The sequence below is a fragment of the Pteropus alecto genome, unplaced genomic scaffold (genome assembly GCF_000325575.1).
Source record: "Pteropus alecto unplaced genomic scaffold, ASM32557v1 scaffold25, whole genome shotgun sequence".
Taxonomy (NCBI): Eukaryota; Metazoa; Chordata; class Mammalia; order Chiroptera; family Pteropodidae; genus Pteropus; species Pteropus alecto.
In genome coordinates this window covers 22082072-22099077 of record NW_006441955.1, presented here as the reverse complement: position 1 = coordinate 22099077, position 17006 = coordinate 22082072, and the positions used below count along the sequence as shown (strand labels likewise).

The following is a 17006-nucleotide window of genomic DNA, read 5'->3' as shown; positions in this document are numbered from 1 at the left end:
ACCAACTGTCTTTTATACAACTGTGATACTAGATATGAAGTTTTACATTGGTTTTTCAAATTTAATGTTTATTGAAAACATTTTCCATATCATCAAATGAACTACAATATAACATTTAATGGTAGTATAACATTGTCATCTAGACTGGCCTTAATTTATTTTCAAATTTTTACTAATACAAACAACAATGTGACATTTTTTAAAATAATGTGACTTGAATTTCTAGTTATTTCTTTAGTATACACACCTGGAAATGTAATTACATGGTTAAAAGGTACAAACCTTTTAAGGTTCTTGAGAAATATTGTTTTCCAGAATAAATGTTCAAAAGATATGCTTCTAGTAGCAGTACTTGAGACCACTTTATTCATATATTGAACATTATCATCAAAAAACACGTTTTACTTGGATAGGTGACGGCAGTAGCTCATTGTTTCAATTTCCATTTTTTTGCAAGTGAAATTAAATGTGTTTCATTAGCTATTTTGAATTTTTAAAAATGTGAATTGTTCTTTTCCTTTACTCATATTTTCTACCGGAGTTTTATTGTTAATTTTGTGATATGATTAACTGTTTTCTCCCTGAAAGTGGGGCCTTGTTTCTTTTCTACTCTCACATTAACACTTAACAAGTCTTCCTGACACAGTAGCCTTTGGCATGTGTTGGAAGGTATCAAGGTGTGTTGCATGCACTTCACATCAGTGTTCTACTGGGAATGCTGGGGTTAGCTAATTCCAACCTTCCTGAATCCAGATTTCTTCATTTATAAAACTGAGTATGATCCTGTACCCAGCAGGGTTGTCAGAGGGTTAGAGGTGATATATGAGTACCTAGCGCAGTGCCCAGCACAGAATAAGTTCTCTATAATGACTTTTTTAAAGATTATACACTCCATGAAACCAAAGACCCCCATCTATCTTGTTTTGTTATATTCTTAGCATGCAGTACAGTGCTGAAACACTTGGTAAAAATATGCCAAATAAGTGAATAAATAACTACTGAACAAAAAAGGTAACTTTTTTTATTATCCTAGGTCCCAAATTAGAGTGACCTGGAAGCTGAGAACTCCTTTGCCATTACATGGCTCTCATTCATGATTTATATACTATTTTAATGGAAGACTATGACAGGAAATTTTTGACATCTGCAAAAAAAATCGTAATTTAGACCAATTTTCTTCTTTCTTTAATTCAAAGCGCAGACTAAGTTCTATTTGCAAAGATTCTAAAACTGCCCTAAAAAAAACAAAATGTACACCTATTTCCAAATATTCCACACATTTCTAATACGTACCTAATATGACTATAACATATCCTGTTCATGTTTCAAGAACATACGTACTCGCCACTGTATAAATCCTGCACCAGGCTTGGCATATAATAGGTACTCAACAGATAATATTTCAATGAATAAATCAATCTCCAAGAGAGTATTACAATAAAAGGGAAAACTGTAAGACTCACAAGTAAAAGGCTTTGAAAAATATTAACTGACATAATTTTTCAGACCCTGTTCCATGGTGATAACCTTTTCATTTAATGCACCCTATACAGCCTTACTTACCTGAGACATGGCTTCCCCACAAAGACATCATCTGCCCTGCATTCCTCAAATGGAGACTGTTTATCCTTTCATATCCTGCCTACCATAGAGTTGAGAGATGAGGTCAGAATTCAATGGGCTCACCAAGACTTCGCAAGAATAAACTCCTTCATCTGCCACTCATGTCATCTACCAATATTCTGTTCAGTCCCTAACATTCATGAAAACTTTTATACTTGGCTTGATCTTTCTCTCCAGGTCTTGCTGTCATCCTTTAATGACTGGTTTTCTTCTTATCTTCCACACTGCCTATTTAGAATGGCTTAATAAAGTGACCTAAGAGAATGGCTCACTTTATCTAAAACATAAATCCAAGTATGCCACAAAATGAATTGCCCTTAGCTGATCATAAGAGGTTTTCCATGATATGCAACTTCTCCTTCTATCATTTTCCACCCAACCCTGCACTTTAGACTCAGGTAACCAAGTCTTTTTTTTTTTTTTTCTTCTGGATTATATTCTATTCCTAGAAAATTAAAGATAAAATTGCTCTTTTATGATCATAGAGAATTAACAGCTTGTTTAAATATATCTTGTCAATCACATAAACAAAGGTAATTACAGAGGAACAGGTGCTTTATTTTAATTTCTTATTAAAGAACCTAAGGATTCAAAGCTATATCCTTGGGGTACCAAAAAAACAATTGGTAAAATGGAACAAAGACTCTTTTGTGCTGAAAGCCAAAGAATAAAAACTTCAAATACTTTTTCATTCTCTTTTATTAAGAGAACTTTTAAAAAGTCCTTTGGGAAATTATCTTACTCATTTAGATATTTGTTTTCCAATTACATGTTCTCCCCTCATACTATGGCCCTTTACACAGCATACTAAAGCCCAATTCTCAAAGTGTAAGTTCCTCAGCTCTCACAGGCAACAAAAAGAGCTTGAGGTATAAAAAGAAATCTATGCTCAGGCAACTGTTACTTTTCTCCCCTCAAAAGAAAATCAAATTCAGTTTTTCCACCTCTGCAGTAAAAATTATCAAGTCATAGGACAACGTGTACTTAGCTCTCGTCTTGAGAATACTTTCCAGGCCAGTGCTAGAAAAATGAACTCTTGCTTTCAGGTCAGTTATAGGACCACTGACCCTTGGTCCTATAACTGCAAGAAAAAGTTGATTATTTCTTGGACTTCTAAAATAGGAACATAAAATTAATGAAATATAAGCACAATTTCATACCCTTTTAGGCTTCCATTATTCACAAGTAACAAAACTATTCTCATATATTATGCATTTGAATTCTAACTGATTAAGCTCTAGCGCTGCAGACACATGCAAACACATCACGAAAGAGTCAAGAAAGCAGGAACACACTGGGGGCACTTTGTTCCAAGTGAGGTCATGAAAAGCTCCTTGGAAACAAACCCAAAACCTAGGCTGAATTGCAAGGATGAATGGGAAGCTGGTTAGGTTATGGGATGGAAATTATGAAAGGAAAAAAAATGAGGGGAGCGGATAACCAAGGAGGAACTATCAGAAAATAAAGTATGTATTTTTACTTTATATTATTTACCTTTTTGATCTTAAGTATATAGGAAATTGTGCGAGTTATTTATTAACCTGCTTTAGTTTCATTTTAAAAAATAAGACTAGAAACTACCGGGAGTCTAAGACATCTGTTATCCTTGATTCCTCCTTCTCTTCTACCCTCTATCAAATCTGTTGCCTTGTTCGGCTAATATTCTGCAGTATCACTCCCATTCATTTTGTTACTCACTGTCATGTTACTACTTGCCTGCACTATGTAGCAAAAGCCTACTCTTGTTTACCCCACCTCTAGATAATCTTACATGTCTTCTAGAGTAATCTTGTAAGCCTTAAAAGTAGGACTCTGATGGAAAAAGTCAGTTAACTAAATTTAGCATTTATTAACCACTATTCTTGTGCCAGACACTCAGAAAATAAGGATGAATAAGAAACTGTCATTGCCTTTGGATAACTCAATATAATAATGTGTTAACTTTTAAGTTCTTTTATTGTTTATGATTAATTTAATAAACACTTATTGGGTTTCTACTATGAGCCAGACACTATATAAGGTTTTAGGATAAGATTTGGAGTAAGAGATATTTGTGTGTGTGTGTGTGTGTCTGTGTGTGTGTGTGTGTCTGTGTGCTTGGTGGAGGGGAGAAGTTAGTCCTATTTTCAATGTGACCCTATTGTAGTGGGGAAAAAAAGATATACATGCAATTAAATAATTACAAGTCAATATGAGTAACATTTCTGTTTTACACTGAGGCATAAACTATAATGATACTGGTAAATGATAAGAATCTGAACCAAAGAAATGGCTATGGGGTTGAGACTAGCGTAAGACAGACATTAAGGAAAGACTGATGGAATATTTTAGTTAAATATATTCAATAAGTTATTGGATATATGGACGCACAACTTAGGAGAGATGTGGAAGACCTATCTGTACATGGAGAAGTAGTGAAGCTTTGGGCCAAGAACAGAATCCTGGAGAACAACAATATTTAACCAATAGGAAGAATAATAAGAGAAATTCAAAGGACGTTAAGAAAAAGCACCATAAGCAGGCAGGAAAGCAGCAGTGATATAACAGAAATTCTTATCAACAGGTATATGAAAAAATATGCTCAGTGTCACTAATCATCAGGGAAATGCAAATCAAAACCAAGATATCACCTCATGTGTCAGGATGGCAATTAGTAACACACACACACACACACAGAAATAGGACAAGTGTTGGCAAGGATGTTGAGGAAAGAGAACCCTTACGCCTTGCTAGTGAGAATGTAAAATGGTACTGCTCATGTGGAAAACAGTAAAGCGGTTCTAAAAAGAGTTAAACACAAAATTACCGGGTGATCCAGCAATTCCACTTCTGGGTATACACCAAAAGAATTGAAAGCAGGGATGCAAATGGATATTTGCACACCCGTGTTCATAGCATCACGATTCACAATAGCTAAAAGGTGGCGGGGGCGGGGGAACCCCAAACAGCCATTGACAGATGAATGGCTAAACAAAATGTGGTATATAAGTACAATGGATTATTTATCATTCAGCTTTAAAATGAAATTCTGATACATGCTACAACATGGATGAACCTTGAAGATATTATGCTAAGTGAAATAAGCCAGACACAAAACAGACACAAATTTGGGTGTAGAAAATGTTTTGGAGATGGACAGTGGTGATCGTGGTGGTTACATAACCATGTGATGTGCTTAATGCCACTGAACTGTACACTTAAAAATGGTTAAAATGGTAAATTTTATGTTATGTGTATTTAACCACAAAAAAGAAAAGTAAAAAGACAACAAATACAAAAAACACCCAACCATTGGAGTCATTTACTTTTCCTTTCCTATTTGCTTTATTTTTATCAACAATATTATATGCCAATATTTTCAGCCCTTTCATTCTATACTTTATTCAAAACATTTATTTTCTTATTTTATAGCTGGTGAACAGAGGAACATGGCTACTTTCATTCTACTCATAGCCAAATGGTGGTTTCATCTGACCCAAGATAAATCTATCTTATTAATAGATACAAAGATAATCTTCCTCTTGCAATTGGTAGGTAGATCTCCAAACTTTATATTTTTCATCTGGAGATCATTATGTATGAAATTATCTTACTCTTCCCACTAAGAAGTGGGCTTGGGAACCTTTTTACTATCGAAAATATTTTACTTTTAACTTTGATTTTTCACATTTGCAGAAAATCTTTTGTTGCTGAAATGTTACTCATTTGGATTCTGACTTTTAAAAATTCTCTTATTACAGCTATTTTAATTGTGAAAATTTGGTCCTATGACAAAACCAGTTTTAGTACTTGATGTCTGATTGCAGAACTCATCACCTCCAGGATTTATTATTTTTTCTCTTTTCAACATCAGAAGAGTAACTCTTTCTCTGCATTTGGTTGGATGTACAGCTGTTCCCAAAGGAGCTTCTAATTTGTTCGCCCTTTCTGAATTCACATGTAATCTTCTAATCAGTATCTTAAGACAGTTTTTACCCTTCTTTAATTTTTCACTGATTTTATATGATGAGCATGGCTATCTTGATAGCAGCATGCACACTATAATCTCAAAACATATTTTTGAGTCAATGGATTTAAAGCATAATTTGATTTTATAGTTGGTGAACGTGGCTCAATTAACTTCACCAGGTGTACAGTTAGTTGATGTTGGGCTATATTTATAATCTTGTTGAAATTCAAGTAAGGAAACAGAAAAACTGATTTGCTACTTCCTACAGTTTAGCAAACAGCCTCACTGAATACTAACAAATGTAGTAAACTTTTGGAACAGTACCAATAAGTACCTGCCTATAGTTCAAACTCTAGTCTGGTGGAGTGGCTGGGTGCTGCTCTCCAGTTGCTCACTTAAAATCATCGCTTTATTTAGAATATTTGCTCAAAGCACTTTGTGGCCAGGTAATCTCTCTGCTTTTTTCAACCAGAGTTCCACTAGAAAATTAAGCCCTAATGCCCTAAGACATCCATTGTATATAATGAGTTAACTTCTCTCCAATGTATCTAGAATGGTAAAAGTTATTTGCCATTGTTGGGAGAACTTAGAAAGAGTCACTAAAATAATTTTGTGAATTCTGTGGTTCAAATGAGGAGCTCTGGCTGAGAAAGCCTGGATGACGGTACTGATGTGATGATTGTTTTGTTCTCTACATGCATCCCTGAAGGAGAAGGGCTATCCTATACTGGGAATCCATGATATGACAGGGACAGAGCCAATCATTATACACATGCTATCGAATGTATACTATAATTGTTCTTAAGGACTATTTCTCCCAAGTCAGATATAAGGAAAATGAAGCCAAGAGAGTTGACTTGGGATAGAAGCTCCTGTTGAGATTCCACCTTGGTTCTGTCTCTGGAGCCTAGTTATATCTATTTCCATCATGCAACACTGCTACCATTGGTACTTTGGCTTTAGCTGCTTTAAAAAAATACTAAAGAATTTTAAGCAGGCAAGTCAAAGATTCCTATGCATTTAACGGCTTTATCCTGATATAGAGAATGATTTAGAAGAGAGACACACCAGAAGAATTCTACTATGAGATGAGTTAATCTTGCAATGGTATTGAAAGAAGAAAGTGGCAGTAAGGAGGGAGAAAGAAAAATAATTCAAGAGTTACTTAGGCAGAGACTGACTGGTTGCCAAGGAGGGTGGAGAGAAGGGAAAAAGGAAATTATAAATATCAAGTTTGCCATCACCACTTGAATAACTCAGAAATGTACATCTTGTTGATAGTAAGTCAGTGGCATTATCTTCATATAAAAAAGGCAACATGATCGTCACTTTTTTATACTAAAAACTATTCTTAGAAAAATGTAGAAAAAAGAAATCAATGTAAGGGGTTTTATTTACCAGGAGGTGAAGTTTAAGAACAAGAGAAGTATAAAGATATAATCTGATAGCCAAAATCCTTCTTACTAGGACAATTCTAGATCTAATCCATGATAAGAGCGAGGTACTGAACTTGCCAGAGGTGTAAAATATGTATCAGACTAAAATTAACTGGTCTGTTCTTAAAAGGAGATTTTAGGTAATCTCTGGTAGATCATATGCATTGGGTAGTGTGTATCTCTTCCATGCTGCCTTCCTCTTGATCAGTTTTGGTCCCAGTGGCTGTTGGGCTCTCTTACCTAAGCGACTATGTTTCCTTCCTTTGTGCCCATTGCTCGTAGGCATTTAGCCCATTCTTCTCCATGGAGCTTATGCTCCATTTAGTACCCATTACAGTCTGGCCTAGGCTCATCTATTACTTTGATCATCTTTGTATTATTCATGAGAAGGCTACAAATAGAAAAGCAGTTGGGAGTATAATCTGAAGATAGTGTATATTAGTATTTTTAAAGATGATCTATCTAAGCATATAATAACATGGAAATATCCAATTAATATACCTTTCAATCCTCCTCTTGTTTTCCTCCAGTTTTTGATTTGCTATCTTTAACAGGAAGTCGATATATTCCTCTGTCACCATCAGTTTTCCCATATGGCTTAATGGAACTTCCAAGCCATGTGTGCTCCGGACAGCCTACAAAGAACAATCAATTTAGATATGATGACTTATGTACTATAGACATTGAGGATAAATGAAGAAAAGTCCTACTCAGGGTTGTCTTTAAATGTAGTTCAGTTCCATTACAGCATTTAAGTTTGTGCTTTGATATAATTTAGCTAAACACAATTGAATTAAAGGAGATTAAAGGAGATTTTTCCCATCACATAAAGTCATTTCTAAAGTCATTTTATATACTGTCTTTCAGAGAAGCAGATAATATCAGAGAATCCAATAACTAACAGTTTCAATCTCACTAAAGCTTAGAAAGCTTTAACGCACTATTTAAAGAAAAGAAATAAATGAAATCTCAACAGGAGCTTCAAGAAAAAATCAAAATGGACTGGATGCGGAAGAGCCTCTTAGTGCTGCTTAAGTAGAGTGTGGTTATAAGAATAAACCATGCCTGTTCTGTCTCACAATGCTTTAAGGCCAATCTTAGTAACCCTGTTGATGAACAGTCAACAAGTTACAAGCATATCCAAACACTGAATATAGAATAAGAACAACAACAAAAACTATTATGAGGATTAAAAAATTCATTCCATGAAACTTTATTGAGCATCTGCAATGTTCTAGGCTCCATGTAAGGTGTGAGGATACAGAATGAATATAACATAGTCCCTGCCCTTTAAGAGCTTAAACTTTAGAAGAGGAAATAAACAAGTGAACAAAGAATTATAATACAACCATAGGTGCTATGACAGGAGAAACACATACTCATACATGTACATGTATGCACGCACATGCACATACACACACAAAAAGTAAATGAAATGTAGAATTGAGACTGAGGCATCAGCTTTATGAAAAAGGTGGCATTTATGTTAGGATTTTAAAGGATAAGTGCAATTTCACCAGATATAAAAATGGGCGAAGGGAGGCATTCCTACCAGAGGAATAACTTATCTATTAGTATGGAGAGATGAAAGACATGAAAGACATATTTGGGAAACAAACAAGTTTTCTATCTGGCTAGACTGTAAGTATACTAGCAGGATATGAGTAAAAATAAGGTAGATGGAAAATAGTTGGGTAAGGCCTTGAATATCAGAAAAAATACTTGGAGACCCTGACTTTATCAAAAGGGGGATTCTGACAGAATTGGTTGGAAGGACTGAAAGAGAAGATGGATGGCAGGAAGACCAGTCAGGAGACCACTGTAAAGACTAAGGTGAAGGACAATGAGGGCTTAAGCACGGGCAGTGACAGAGGTCTTAGAGAGACAGCATCAGGTGTGAGAAATCAGAGATGTGATAGGACGTGTACTAACTGGATATGAAAAACAAAGGTGAGGAAGGTGAAAGAATGGCTCTGTTCTTGCTTGGGCCAACCAGATGCAGTGAAGAATGAGCTGGTGACACAAACTAGTACTGTGGGCTTTGATTTTCTATTTAGTTATGCTTTATAGGCGTCTTCTTTATAAGATACTTCTATTTGAGAAACAGGCTATTTGTTAAAAATAGATAGGAAATAGAAAAGTCTAGGGAGCCAGAATGGATAATCTGAAATTAGTTCAAACGCAAACAATACATGCCATGCCAAACGGTTAATACAAACAGTAAATACTACAGAAGATAAGAACAGGGCAAAATCACTAGGGGTTGGCTTGGTTAGGGAAGGACTCAGAGAGGATGTGGGACTTATAAGGGGCCTTAAAGATCATTCAGTTCAGTGGTCAGCAAACTTTTCCTGTGAAAGGATAGGTAGTAAATATTTTCGACTTTGTGGATCATACAATATGTGTCATAGCTACTCAATTTTATCACTGTAACACAAAAGCAACCTTAGACAGTAATTAATCAAATGGGTGTAGTATGATCTGAACCTCTTGTGGGCTGGACTTGGCCCTAGGGCAGTAGTTTGCTGGAACCTTGATATGGCTGAGCCAATTCAGACCCTTAGAGATTAAGGAGCTTGCCCAAGTTCATACTGAATAGCTGTGGTATATAGGACTTCAGACTCCCTATTTGTGATTCCTTCCACTACATCATGGTGCTCATGACATTGGAACTATTTAGGATGAGGAGAGCGTAGAGGATCAGGTTAAAATTAAGTGGAGGAGACTATAGCACAATAAAATAACACACCAAATGTATATCTAACAACTCTGAACTTTGCCCTATAGAAAAGAATGTCACTGAAGGCTTTTGAGCAAAGAAATGGCAAGTTTGAGTAAGGAGAGTCTAAAAGTAGAAGTCTAATTAGAAGGTTATTCAATAATCTGGATCACTTCATTTTCAAAGGATTGCTTTTGGCCAAAAGGTATCTTACCAACATAGTCTTTCCTCTCTTTCCCACTGTTATGCCAGAGTTCCTGAAACCAGATTCTACTGCCACTGAATGCTGTAAGAAAATAAATTCGTTAAATTCTGATAATCTGAGTCAGATAAACTGTTTAGCTCTACAAAATGCAGAAACATGTAACCCCAAATCTATAATTAAATATAATTTTTGGTAGGAGTTTTAAGACTTAAAGTTATATCTACCCACATACCTATAATTTCAAGTATAATGTCAAAGTTTTACCAGTATCTGTGCATCCTGCAGCTGTTGACACTGCACATGAAGAATAAGTGGTTCAAATTTCAAAACGGCATCACCGTTGGCTTTATTCAGAGCCACAATCTAAATAACTGAAAAATGTTAGCATCAGATACAAACATATGATCCTGTTCTTCTGTGACCCTTTATCATATGTTAACTTCAGTTTTCCCCAGAAACTTTCAGATTCATTTAGCATCTTTTTTCCACAGTAACTTTTTAGTCTGTTTTCTTAGTCCTTTTTCTCCAAAAAATTATTAATCCTTTTTTTTAATAAAAGATCCAATTTCTAATTCTCCCATATACCTTTTGTGTCATTCTTTCCAATCTTATCTTAAAAAAGTAAAGTACTACTGTATTTAATTCCATAATAGATTTTTCCTTAAGGAATATGGTATGTAAAGACTGTACTAGAATGGTCTGTTTAAACATTTTGTTGTCAGATTGAAGTTCAAGACATATGTAAAATTATGTCTGAGTTAGAATTTATATAAGGCAGTTGCTATTTCTGATTGCCTACTATCCCTGGGGGACAGCATCCTCCCTCCTTCACGCCATTTGATTCTGGTAGGATTGCCAATCATGACCCTGTCACTCATCACTCCCACGATTATAATAGCAGAGATGCCAAGTGCCTAGGCTGATCAAGCATTCCCTCCTACTGGCAAAAATAACTGATCTCAGGGGGAGAACACCTAACCTAAGCAGGATAACGTAGAGTCCTTCTCTGGGAATGATACATGGATCCTAGGAAAAAGGTTTATTTTGCTGGGGTTGCTGGCAGCTATCTCTCCTGCCACAAAGGTCATCTGCAGCAGAAGAGAATAAAGGCAGATACACAGAGAGAACCAGGACAGATAGAAAGGGGATGGAGACCGAGGGAGCACTCTGAAGACAACATTTGAGCACCTGAATCAGCAATGTAAAGTGCTCGACTAATACAAACTTATATAAACTCATCTAAACATTTTAATTGAGGAAACTGAATACATTAGCATAGACCAAAAAAGTTTTAAGAAGCAATACTGGTAAATAATGTATAATTTATTTATATCATTATGCTGGTAATACATAGATAGTTCTAATCCTTTTTTCTCAGCTCCCTTCTCCCCCTATAATCTGTTCCAGGTTACAGAGTTATCAAATGGCAGAATTAAAATTCAAAGTCTGGATCTAACGTGTCCAATATCCATCCTATGTCCTATGTTTTTTTGAGCAGCCATAAGTAATGCTTACACACATATTTGCGCTTTTATCTCCTACAACTCAAAAAAACCATTGTAATGAATTCTTTTTAGGCTTTGTAATCCTCAGTCATTCTGACTATGCACAAAAATCACCTTGAATATTCTATTCTTTTCATATGTATTTAAAGTGACTGTAAATTAAAAAGTTTATTTCTAAATTTTCATATAAAAACTTACCAGATCATCTTTTACACAAGGTCTGTGTGTAACCAGTAGCCAGTGACAGTTTTGTTTCTGAACCTCAAAACCATTTATACCCTAAAATAAAAAAATAACATGATTTAATCTAATCATATATTTATAAAAATAACTACCACATATAACATATTGTAGGCTTTCTTGAATTAATAGTCCCAAGTAGTGATTTTAAGTATTATTGAGAACACTACAATAGGCTTTTGGGCTTAGTTACCCCAAAAGAAAAATGAAACCAAATTACTTGAAATAGAAAAAAAAATATTTGTTTACTAAGGTAAAAGAACTTAATAAATAGTTCCTAAAATATGGTCATGATTTTATTAGGAGAAAAGGGATTATTACAAGGGGTTTTATACAAGTAGGCCCTGAGTTGTACTCTAGCTGTTTTATTTGGCTAGCACAATATTTAAAACAATAAAACAAAGATTACGAATTATTTTTGTACGAAAGCACTGTTGTCACCATCTAATACAGGACCTACCACTTTTGCTGATATCTGAGCTGTTCATACCCTCATAATATCCCTAGTTTCTACAGGCATAAGTTTGAGACCTCTTCATTAGACTTTATATGTAGTCCCAAAGGGCAGAGCTAGGACTAAAAGGTCAAAGTTTTAAGAAGGCAAATATTTTAATATCCGAGTTTTTGTTTATTAACCGAAAAAAAATGTTTATTTGCAAAATTCTATTAGGTACTTTGGGTATAAACAGATCCTACCCTCACGGACATTGGAAAGAGGATGGAGGAAACCATGTGTACTTTTAAATCACTATATTTCTACAAAGTAATTATTTATACAAAGGGTACACTTTGCTGTCTGTCTAGCCTTGAAAATGGGAAGAGCTGTGCTTATCTTAAATAACTAGTTTGTTTTCACTCAGTGACTTCAGTGACTATGTATCTGATCTTATTAGGGCTCCTCTAAATCGTAGAGCCAAAAGTGTGGTCCATCTCTAGCAAATGTACAGAATCATGTGTTATGTTTTGGGAACTGATATCATTACTGGATTCATCTATCTATACTCTTTATCCGGATTTTCCCACTTTTTTCTTCTTGCATTGCCTTTTTATGTTGATTCAAATCCTTCCTGAAATAAGGCAAAGTGAAAATAAATACAAGGTATAAGATAATACATAAAATGTAAAGAGGCTCAGAAAAAGTCCTAAGGCAGTTTGGAAGAAGCAGTCATTGTTTCTAAGTATACGTTTGTGTTCAGGTGGGAGACGGGAGTTTTGAGAGTCATGTCTTAGATATGCAGAGATGGGAGAAACATTTCAAGAAAAATAAACATGAGCAAAGGCAAAGACAGGTAAAAAATATAAGATGAAAAAGAGAACAGTTCAGTTTCAGTAAATAAAGATAAACAGAAGGAGCAGAAAATAGGGTTGAACGGTATACTAAAGTTGGGGTTTGGATTTACTGATGTTGAAAAATGTACAAAAATAGATTTCAGCATAGATGAGGCCAGTAAGGATATCAATTCTCATGAACATAGAGTTGTGCTTTAGAAAGGTGAATCTGTTAAGGGTGTGTAACATGGTTATGGGGAGAGAGACTGGTAGTTCAGGGACCTGTTAGGAAACCACTGCAGAAATCCAGGTAAGATAGCAGTAGAAATGGGAGAAGAGAAAGAGCAAGGCCAGCTAGAGTGCTCGTGCTAAGGAGGCAATGGAAGCAATTTAAAGATGAACAGGCTCTGCTAACCTGGAAGACCAGCAAATGATTGGTGAGAGATCTAAAGAATAAGCTTATGAGTGTGCTGTCTTTCATGCTCTGAATTCAATACTAATGCTAAAATTAACAGACAGCTAACTTTTACGGTGCTCTTAATATGGGCCAAGCACGACACTAAATATTTCAAATAAATGATCCCATTTCCTCTACACAAAATACCTGTGAAGTAGATACTCTTTATTTTTCTTAGTTCATGGAACAGAAAGGGAATGAATTTCGATAACCTTCCTAAAATCGCATAGTCAATAATTCCTATAATTGGTTTAGAATCTAAGCCGTATCATTCCAAAGCCTGAGGGCTTGGCCACTATTTCACACCATAAACTACAGTGTTGTACTTCGCGTAACGTAAAAATTACCAAAGCTCTAAAACTGGAGTGGGCCGCTAGGAGGCAGTGAACACCTTACCCCTGGCGACGTTCAGTCAGGTAGTTACTATGATTAGGTAGATCTGTTGAAGAGAAGCCACCAACTTCGCCAGGCTGGAAAGTTCTTTAAATTCCCTTAGTATTTACAAAATCAAATTCTTTAGTTCTCGCAACTCAAGTTCATTACCAGGCCAGCAGTTTCGGCATCACTTTGGGGCTTGTTAGAAATGGAGAATATGAGGCCTCACGCTAGGCCTACAGAATCAGAATCTGTATTTTGAAAGATCTGGTGATTAATGCATTAAAGTTTTAGAATCACTGGTCTAATTTACCCTCTAAGTTTCATATGGAAACCGAGACCACCCACCAGAAGAAGAAACACAAAAAGACTGGTTTGGGGTTTCGCACTGGGTGGGCACAGGGCTCCTGGTGTTGCATACAAGGCAGGCGCTGGACAGGCACAAAGGAGGCTTACCCCATCTAGGAGGACGATGCGGCCAGCGCAGGAACTGGTAGTGAAAAACTGTTCTCGCTCATTCAGGAGTTGCACAAGCTCAACCACATCCTCGTCCACACTGCCCTTCCGGCTGAGATCCGCTTTGTTCAAACACTGCGCCTTCCATCTCCTGAACTCTGCGCTACGATCCATGCGAGGAGGGATTTAGGATCAGTACTTTCATATCAGCCCTCGCTTTTCCCTGGGGGCAGCCATATTGAAGCGAGGGGTGCCGAGAAGGTCCACACTTCCTCGTCGTTCCGAATTCGGGAGAGTCTCGTTCTCCCTCTCGTGGGCGGGGAGAGAGGGGAGAGGAGGGAGAAGAGGGAGAGGCGGGCGGGCGAGGAGGAACCAGCAAATATTGAAGACGGCCAGGCTCGCCATTTTCCTATGGAATGTATAGGAGCCTTAGCAGAGTTTGATTCCCCACTTTAGGTAAGTGGTTTTAAAAAGTCCCTTTAGTTGTTTAGACCGTGCACCTCCCCGCCGCTGGTCCAAATGGAACCGAGCTTGATTCTGGCTGCGCTCCTGCCTGCGCACTGTCCTCCCGAAAAACCAGAGAATAAGGAGCTTCTGGCCGAAGTTATTTCTTTCCAGGGACTGCGAGTTCCTCATGCATAAATCACTTGGGGAGTTTTACATGCCTGTCCTGAGCGCTCAGACCTGGTTTCTAACAGGATTTGCATTTCATCTCCGCACTGCAGGATGCCCATTGGCCCTGCCCCCGCGCCCCCTGCCCGCCAACCACTCGATCTTCCCCGCAGCTGGGCCTGGGCTTGGGGGTTCCTGCGGCCGCGCGCGGGAGTGCTCCGTGCCCCTGCCCACAGCCCAGCAGTTCCTTTTCCTGCAACTGCGGGCGTCCCAGAACTCTTTCCGCCCCGCCTTCCTCCTGTTTTGCTCCGCATTGCCATCTTTTGAAAAGAAATGTGTAGGGGTTTTTGTTTGTTTGTTTGTTTTCTCCCGATGGCCCCCACCTACAATTAAATTTTTTTAAAAAATTACAAGACAAACTGTTAACACATTGTTGGATATTTACATGGAACCTACAGGAGACTTATTTCATAAATCAGGGGAAGGTCTGTTAATGATTGAACCATTTAGAGGCTAAAGTTGTTTCGGACAGAGTCCGCAGCTAGTGGAAATGGCTGTGTGAATGTCTGGTCAGCAGCAGCCAATCCCACTAAACTCTGCTCCCTAATACGGAAGAGCAGCTGCCCAGTTCCATCCAATCTTTGCATAGAGAACCCGGAGGAGTTTAGAATGATCTATTCAACACCTCCTCCATCCGCTCTTATTAGTAGTGGGCACCGAGATCCAGATCAGTGACATAACCTGAGGAGGTCACAGCCAGGAAGAGACTTATCCTTGGCCACTTTGAATTTTTAAAATTTCTTCTGGGTTAAGCATAATAGCATGCTTACAGGAGTCATTCTTGATGAACAGTAGCACATTTTATAATGGTTGATTCTGTTTCCAAGTTCTTTTATTTCTGGCCTGAAATTTTTATTTAATTTTACTTCTTTTCTCTCATAATGTGTCTTTGCTCTGGCTTTGTGAATTGATCTATTCCTTCCATGTTAAAATATAAGTCTAATATTTTCCCTATCCCTTTAATTTCCATTTAAAAAACCTAATAAGTTCAAATGTAGCATGGAAAAGATCACTGAGGAAGAATTTTAAGTTCTGTAATTTCCTATATTTGCAAAGTATGGTTGGCAACCTTTCACAGATTAAAAAGTAAAACCAAATATTAAACCAAGGTACTCTTGGTTAAATTTTTTAAAGTTTATATTTGAGAAATAGGGAAAACATATTTGGAGTCCAGTTTAATTAAAAAACAAGCAGTGTGACATGCCTGCTGACTGCAAGCGATTTACTTTGAATAATAGAGCTTACTGCATGCTAGGTGTGCTGTGAAGCACTCACCATGTGCTACTGCAGTTAATCTTCACAAGGATCCTATGCTAGGCAATATTGGCCATTTTACAGATAAGAAAGTAACCTCTTGGACTGTTTTCTCATCCATTAAAAGGATGGTGATTTTATTTCCACTTCTACCTACAATTAAATGGTGGTTTTCCCAATAGAATCATGTCCTGTGTCTCTCTAGTGGATGCCCTAACATATGGGCATTTGAGAAATTCAAATATAAGTATATGCGTTCATCCTAAAATACATAATCTCGCCTGCAGGTTAGTTGAATTTCATATTTCTAGCTCAGTCTGTCTATCATTATAAAGTATATTTCTAAGAGATTAAGGATCCTCTATGCCAACATTTCAAAAGGTAAGATGAAAAGGATTGTACAATAAGGGAATAAAAACAACATTTAGGGTGTAGGTTTCAGGTTCTAGCTTTGCTTCTATGTGACTTTGATGATTCTCTTAACTTGTTGAAATGTTTTCTCATCTATAAAATGGATGATTTTATTTGCACATCTGCATACAATTAAACTGTGGTTTTAATAACTTGCTTCTCTACTCATTGTGAAAATAATTATATCAATGGACGTGACGTGAAAGACATGCTTTTTAGAATAAATCAGGTATTGCAGGGCTTAAGAATTATCATAATTACTATTTTTGTGTTATTTTTATTTTACCATATATATATATATACACGTGTGTGTGTGTGTGTGTGTGTGTGTGTGTGTGTGTGTGTGTATACAGCACCTGTATTATAAAGCAGAACATGATCTTGAGGGTGGTTGAGGAAGTTCAAGGGAAAGGAGTACAGATTTGGAGCCTGATT

At 36.8% G+C, this 17006-nt stretch overlaps 2 protein-coding genes across 4 annotated transcripts in view; one reads left to right on the top strand and one right to left on the bottom strand.

The window, feature by feature from the left end:
- Positions 1-14473, bottom strand: part of TYW3 (tRNA-yW synthesizing protein 3 homolog) — a 15505-nt gene extending 1032 nt beyond the window's left edge. Inside the window, exons 1-5 of one of the 2 annotated variants that reach the window (XM_006919328.3) lie at positions 14235-14473; positions 11636-11716; positions 10197-10295; positions 9942-10013; positions 7510-7643 (exon numbers count right to left, since the gene is read on the bottom strand). In XM_006919328.3, the coding sequence (XP_006919390.1) occupies positions 7510-7643; positions 9942-10013; positions 10197-10295; positions 11636-11716; positions 14235-14408 (560 nt within the window). In that variant the 5' untranslated portion in view covers positions 14409-14473. The remainder of the gene's footprint in view (positions 1-7509; positions 7644-9941; positions 10014-10196; positions 10296-11635; positions 11717-14234) is intronic. The other variant, XM_015595200.2, reaches the window with a different exon arrangement.
- Positions 14474-14552: 79 nt separating this feature from the next.
- Positions 14553-17006, top strand: part of CRYZ (crystallin zeta) — a 22937-nt gene continuing 20483 nt past the window's right edge. For both annotated transcript variants that reach the window (XM_025051937.1, XM_006919327.3), the window contains exon 1: positions 14553-14690. The gene's annotated coding sequence lies outside the window, so the exon portion shown is untranslated. The remainder of the gene's footprint in view (positions 14691-17006) is intronic.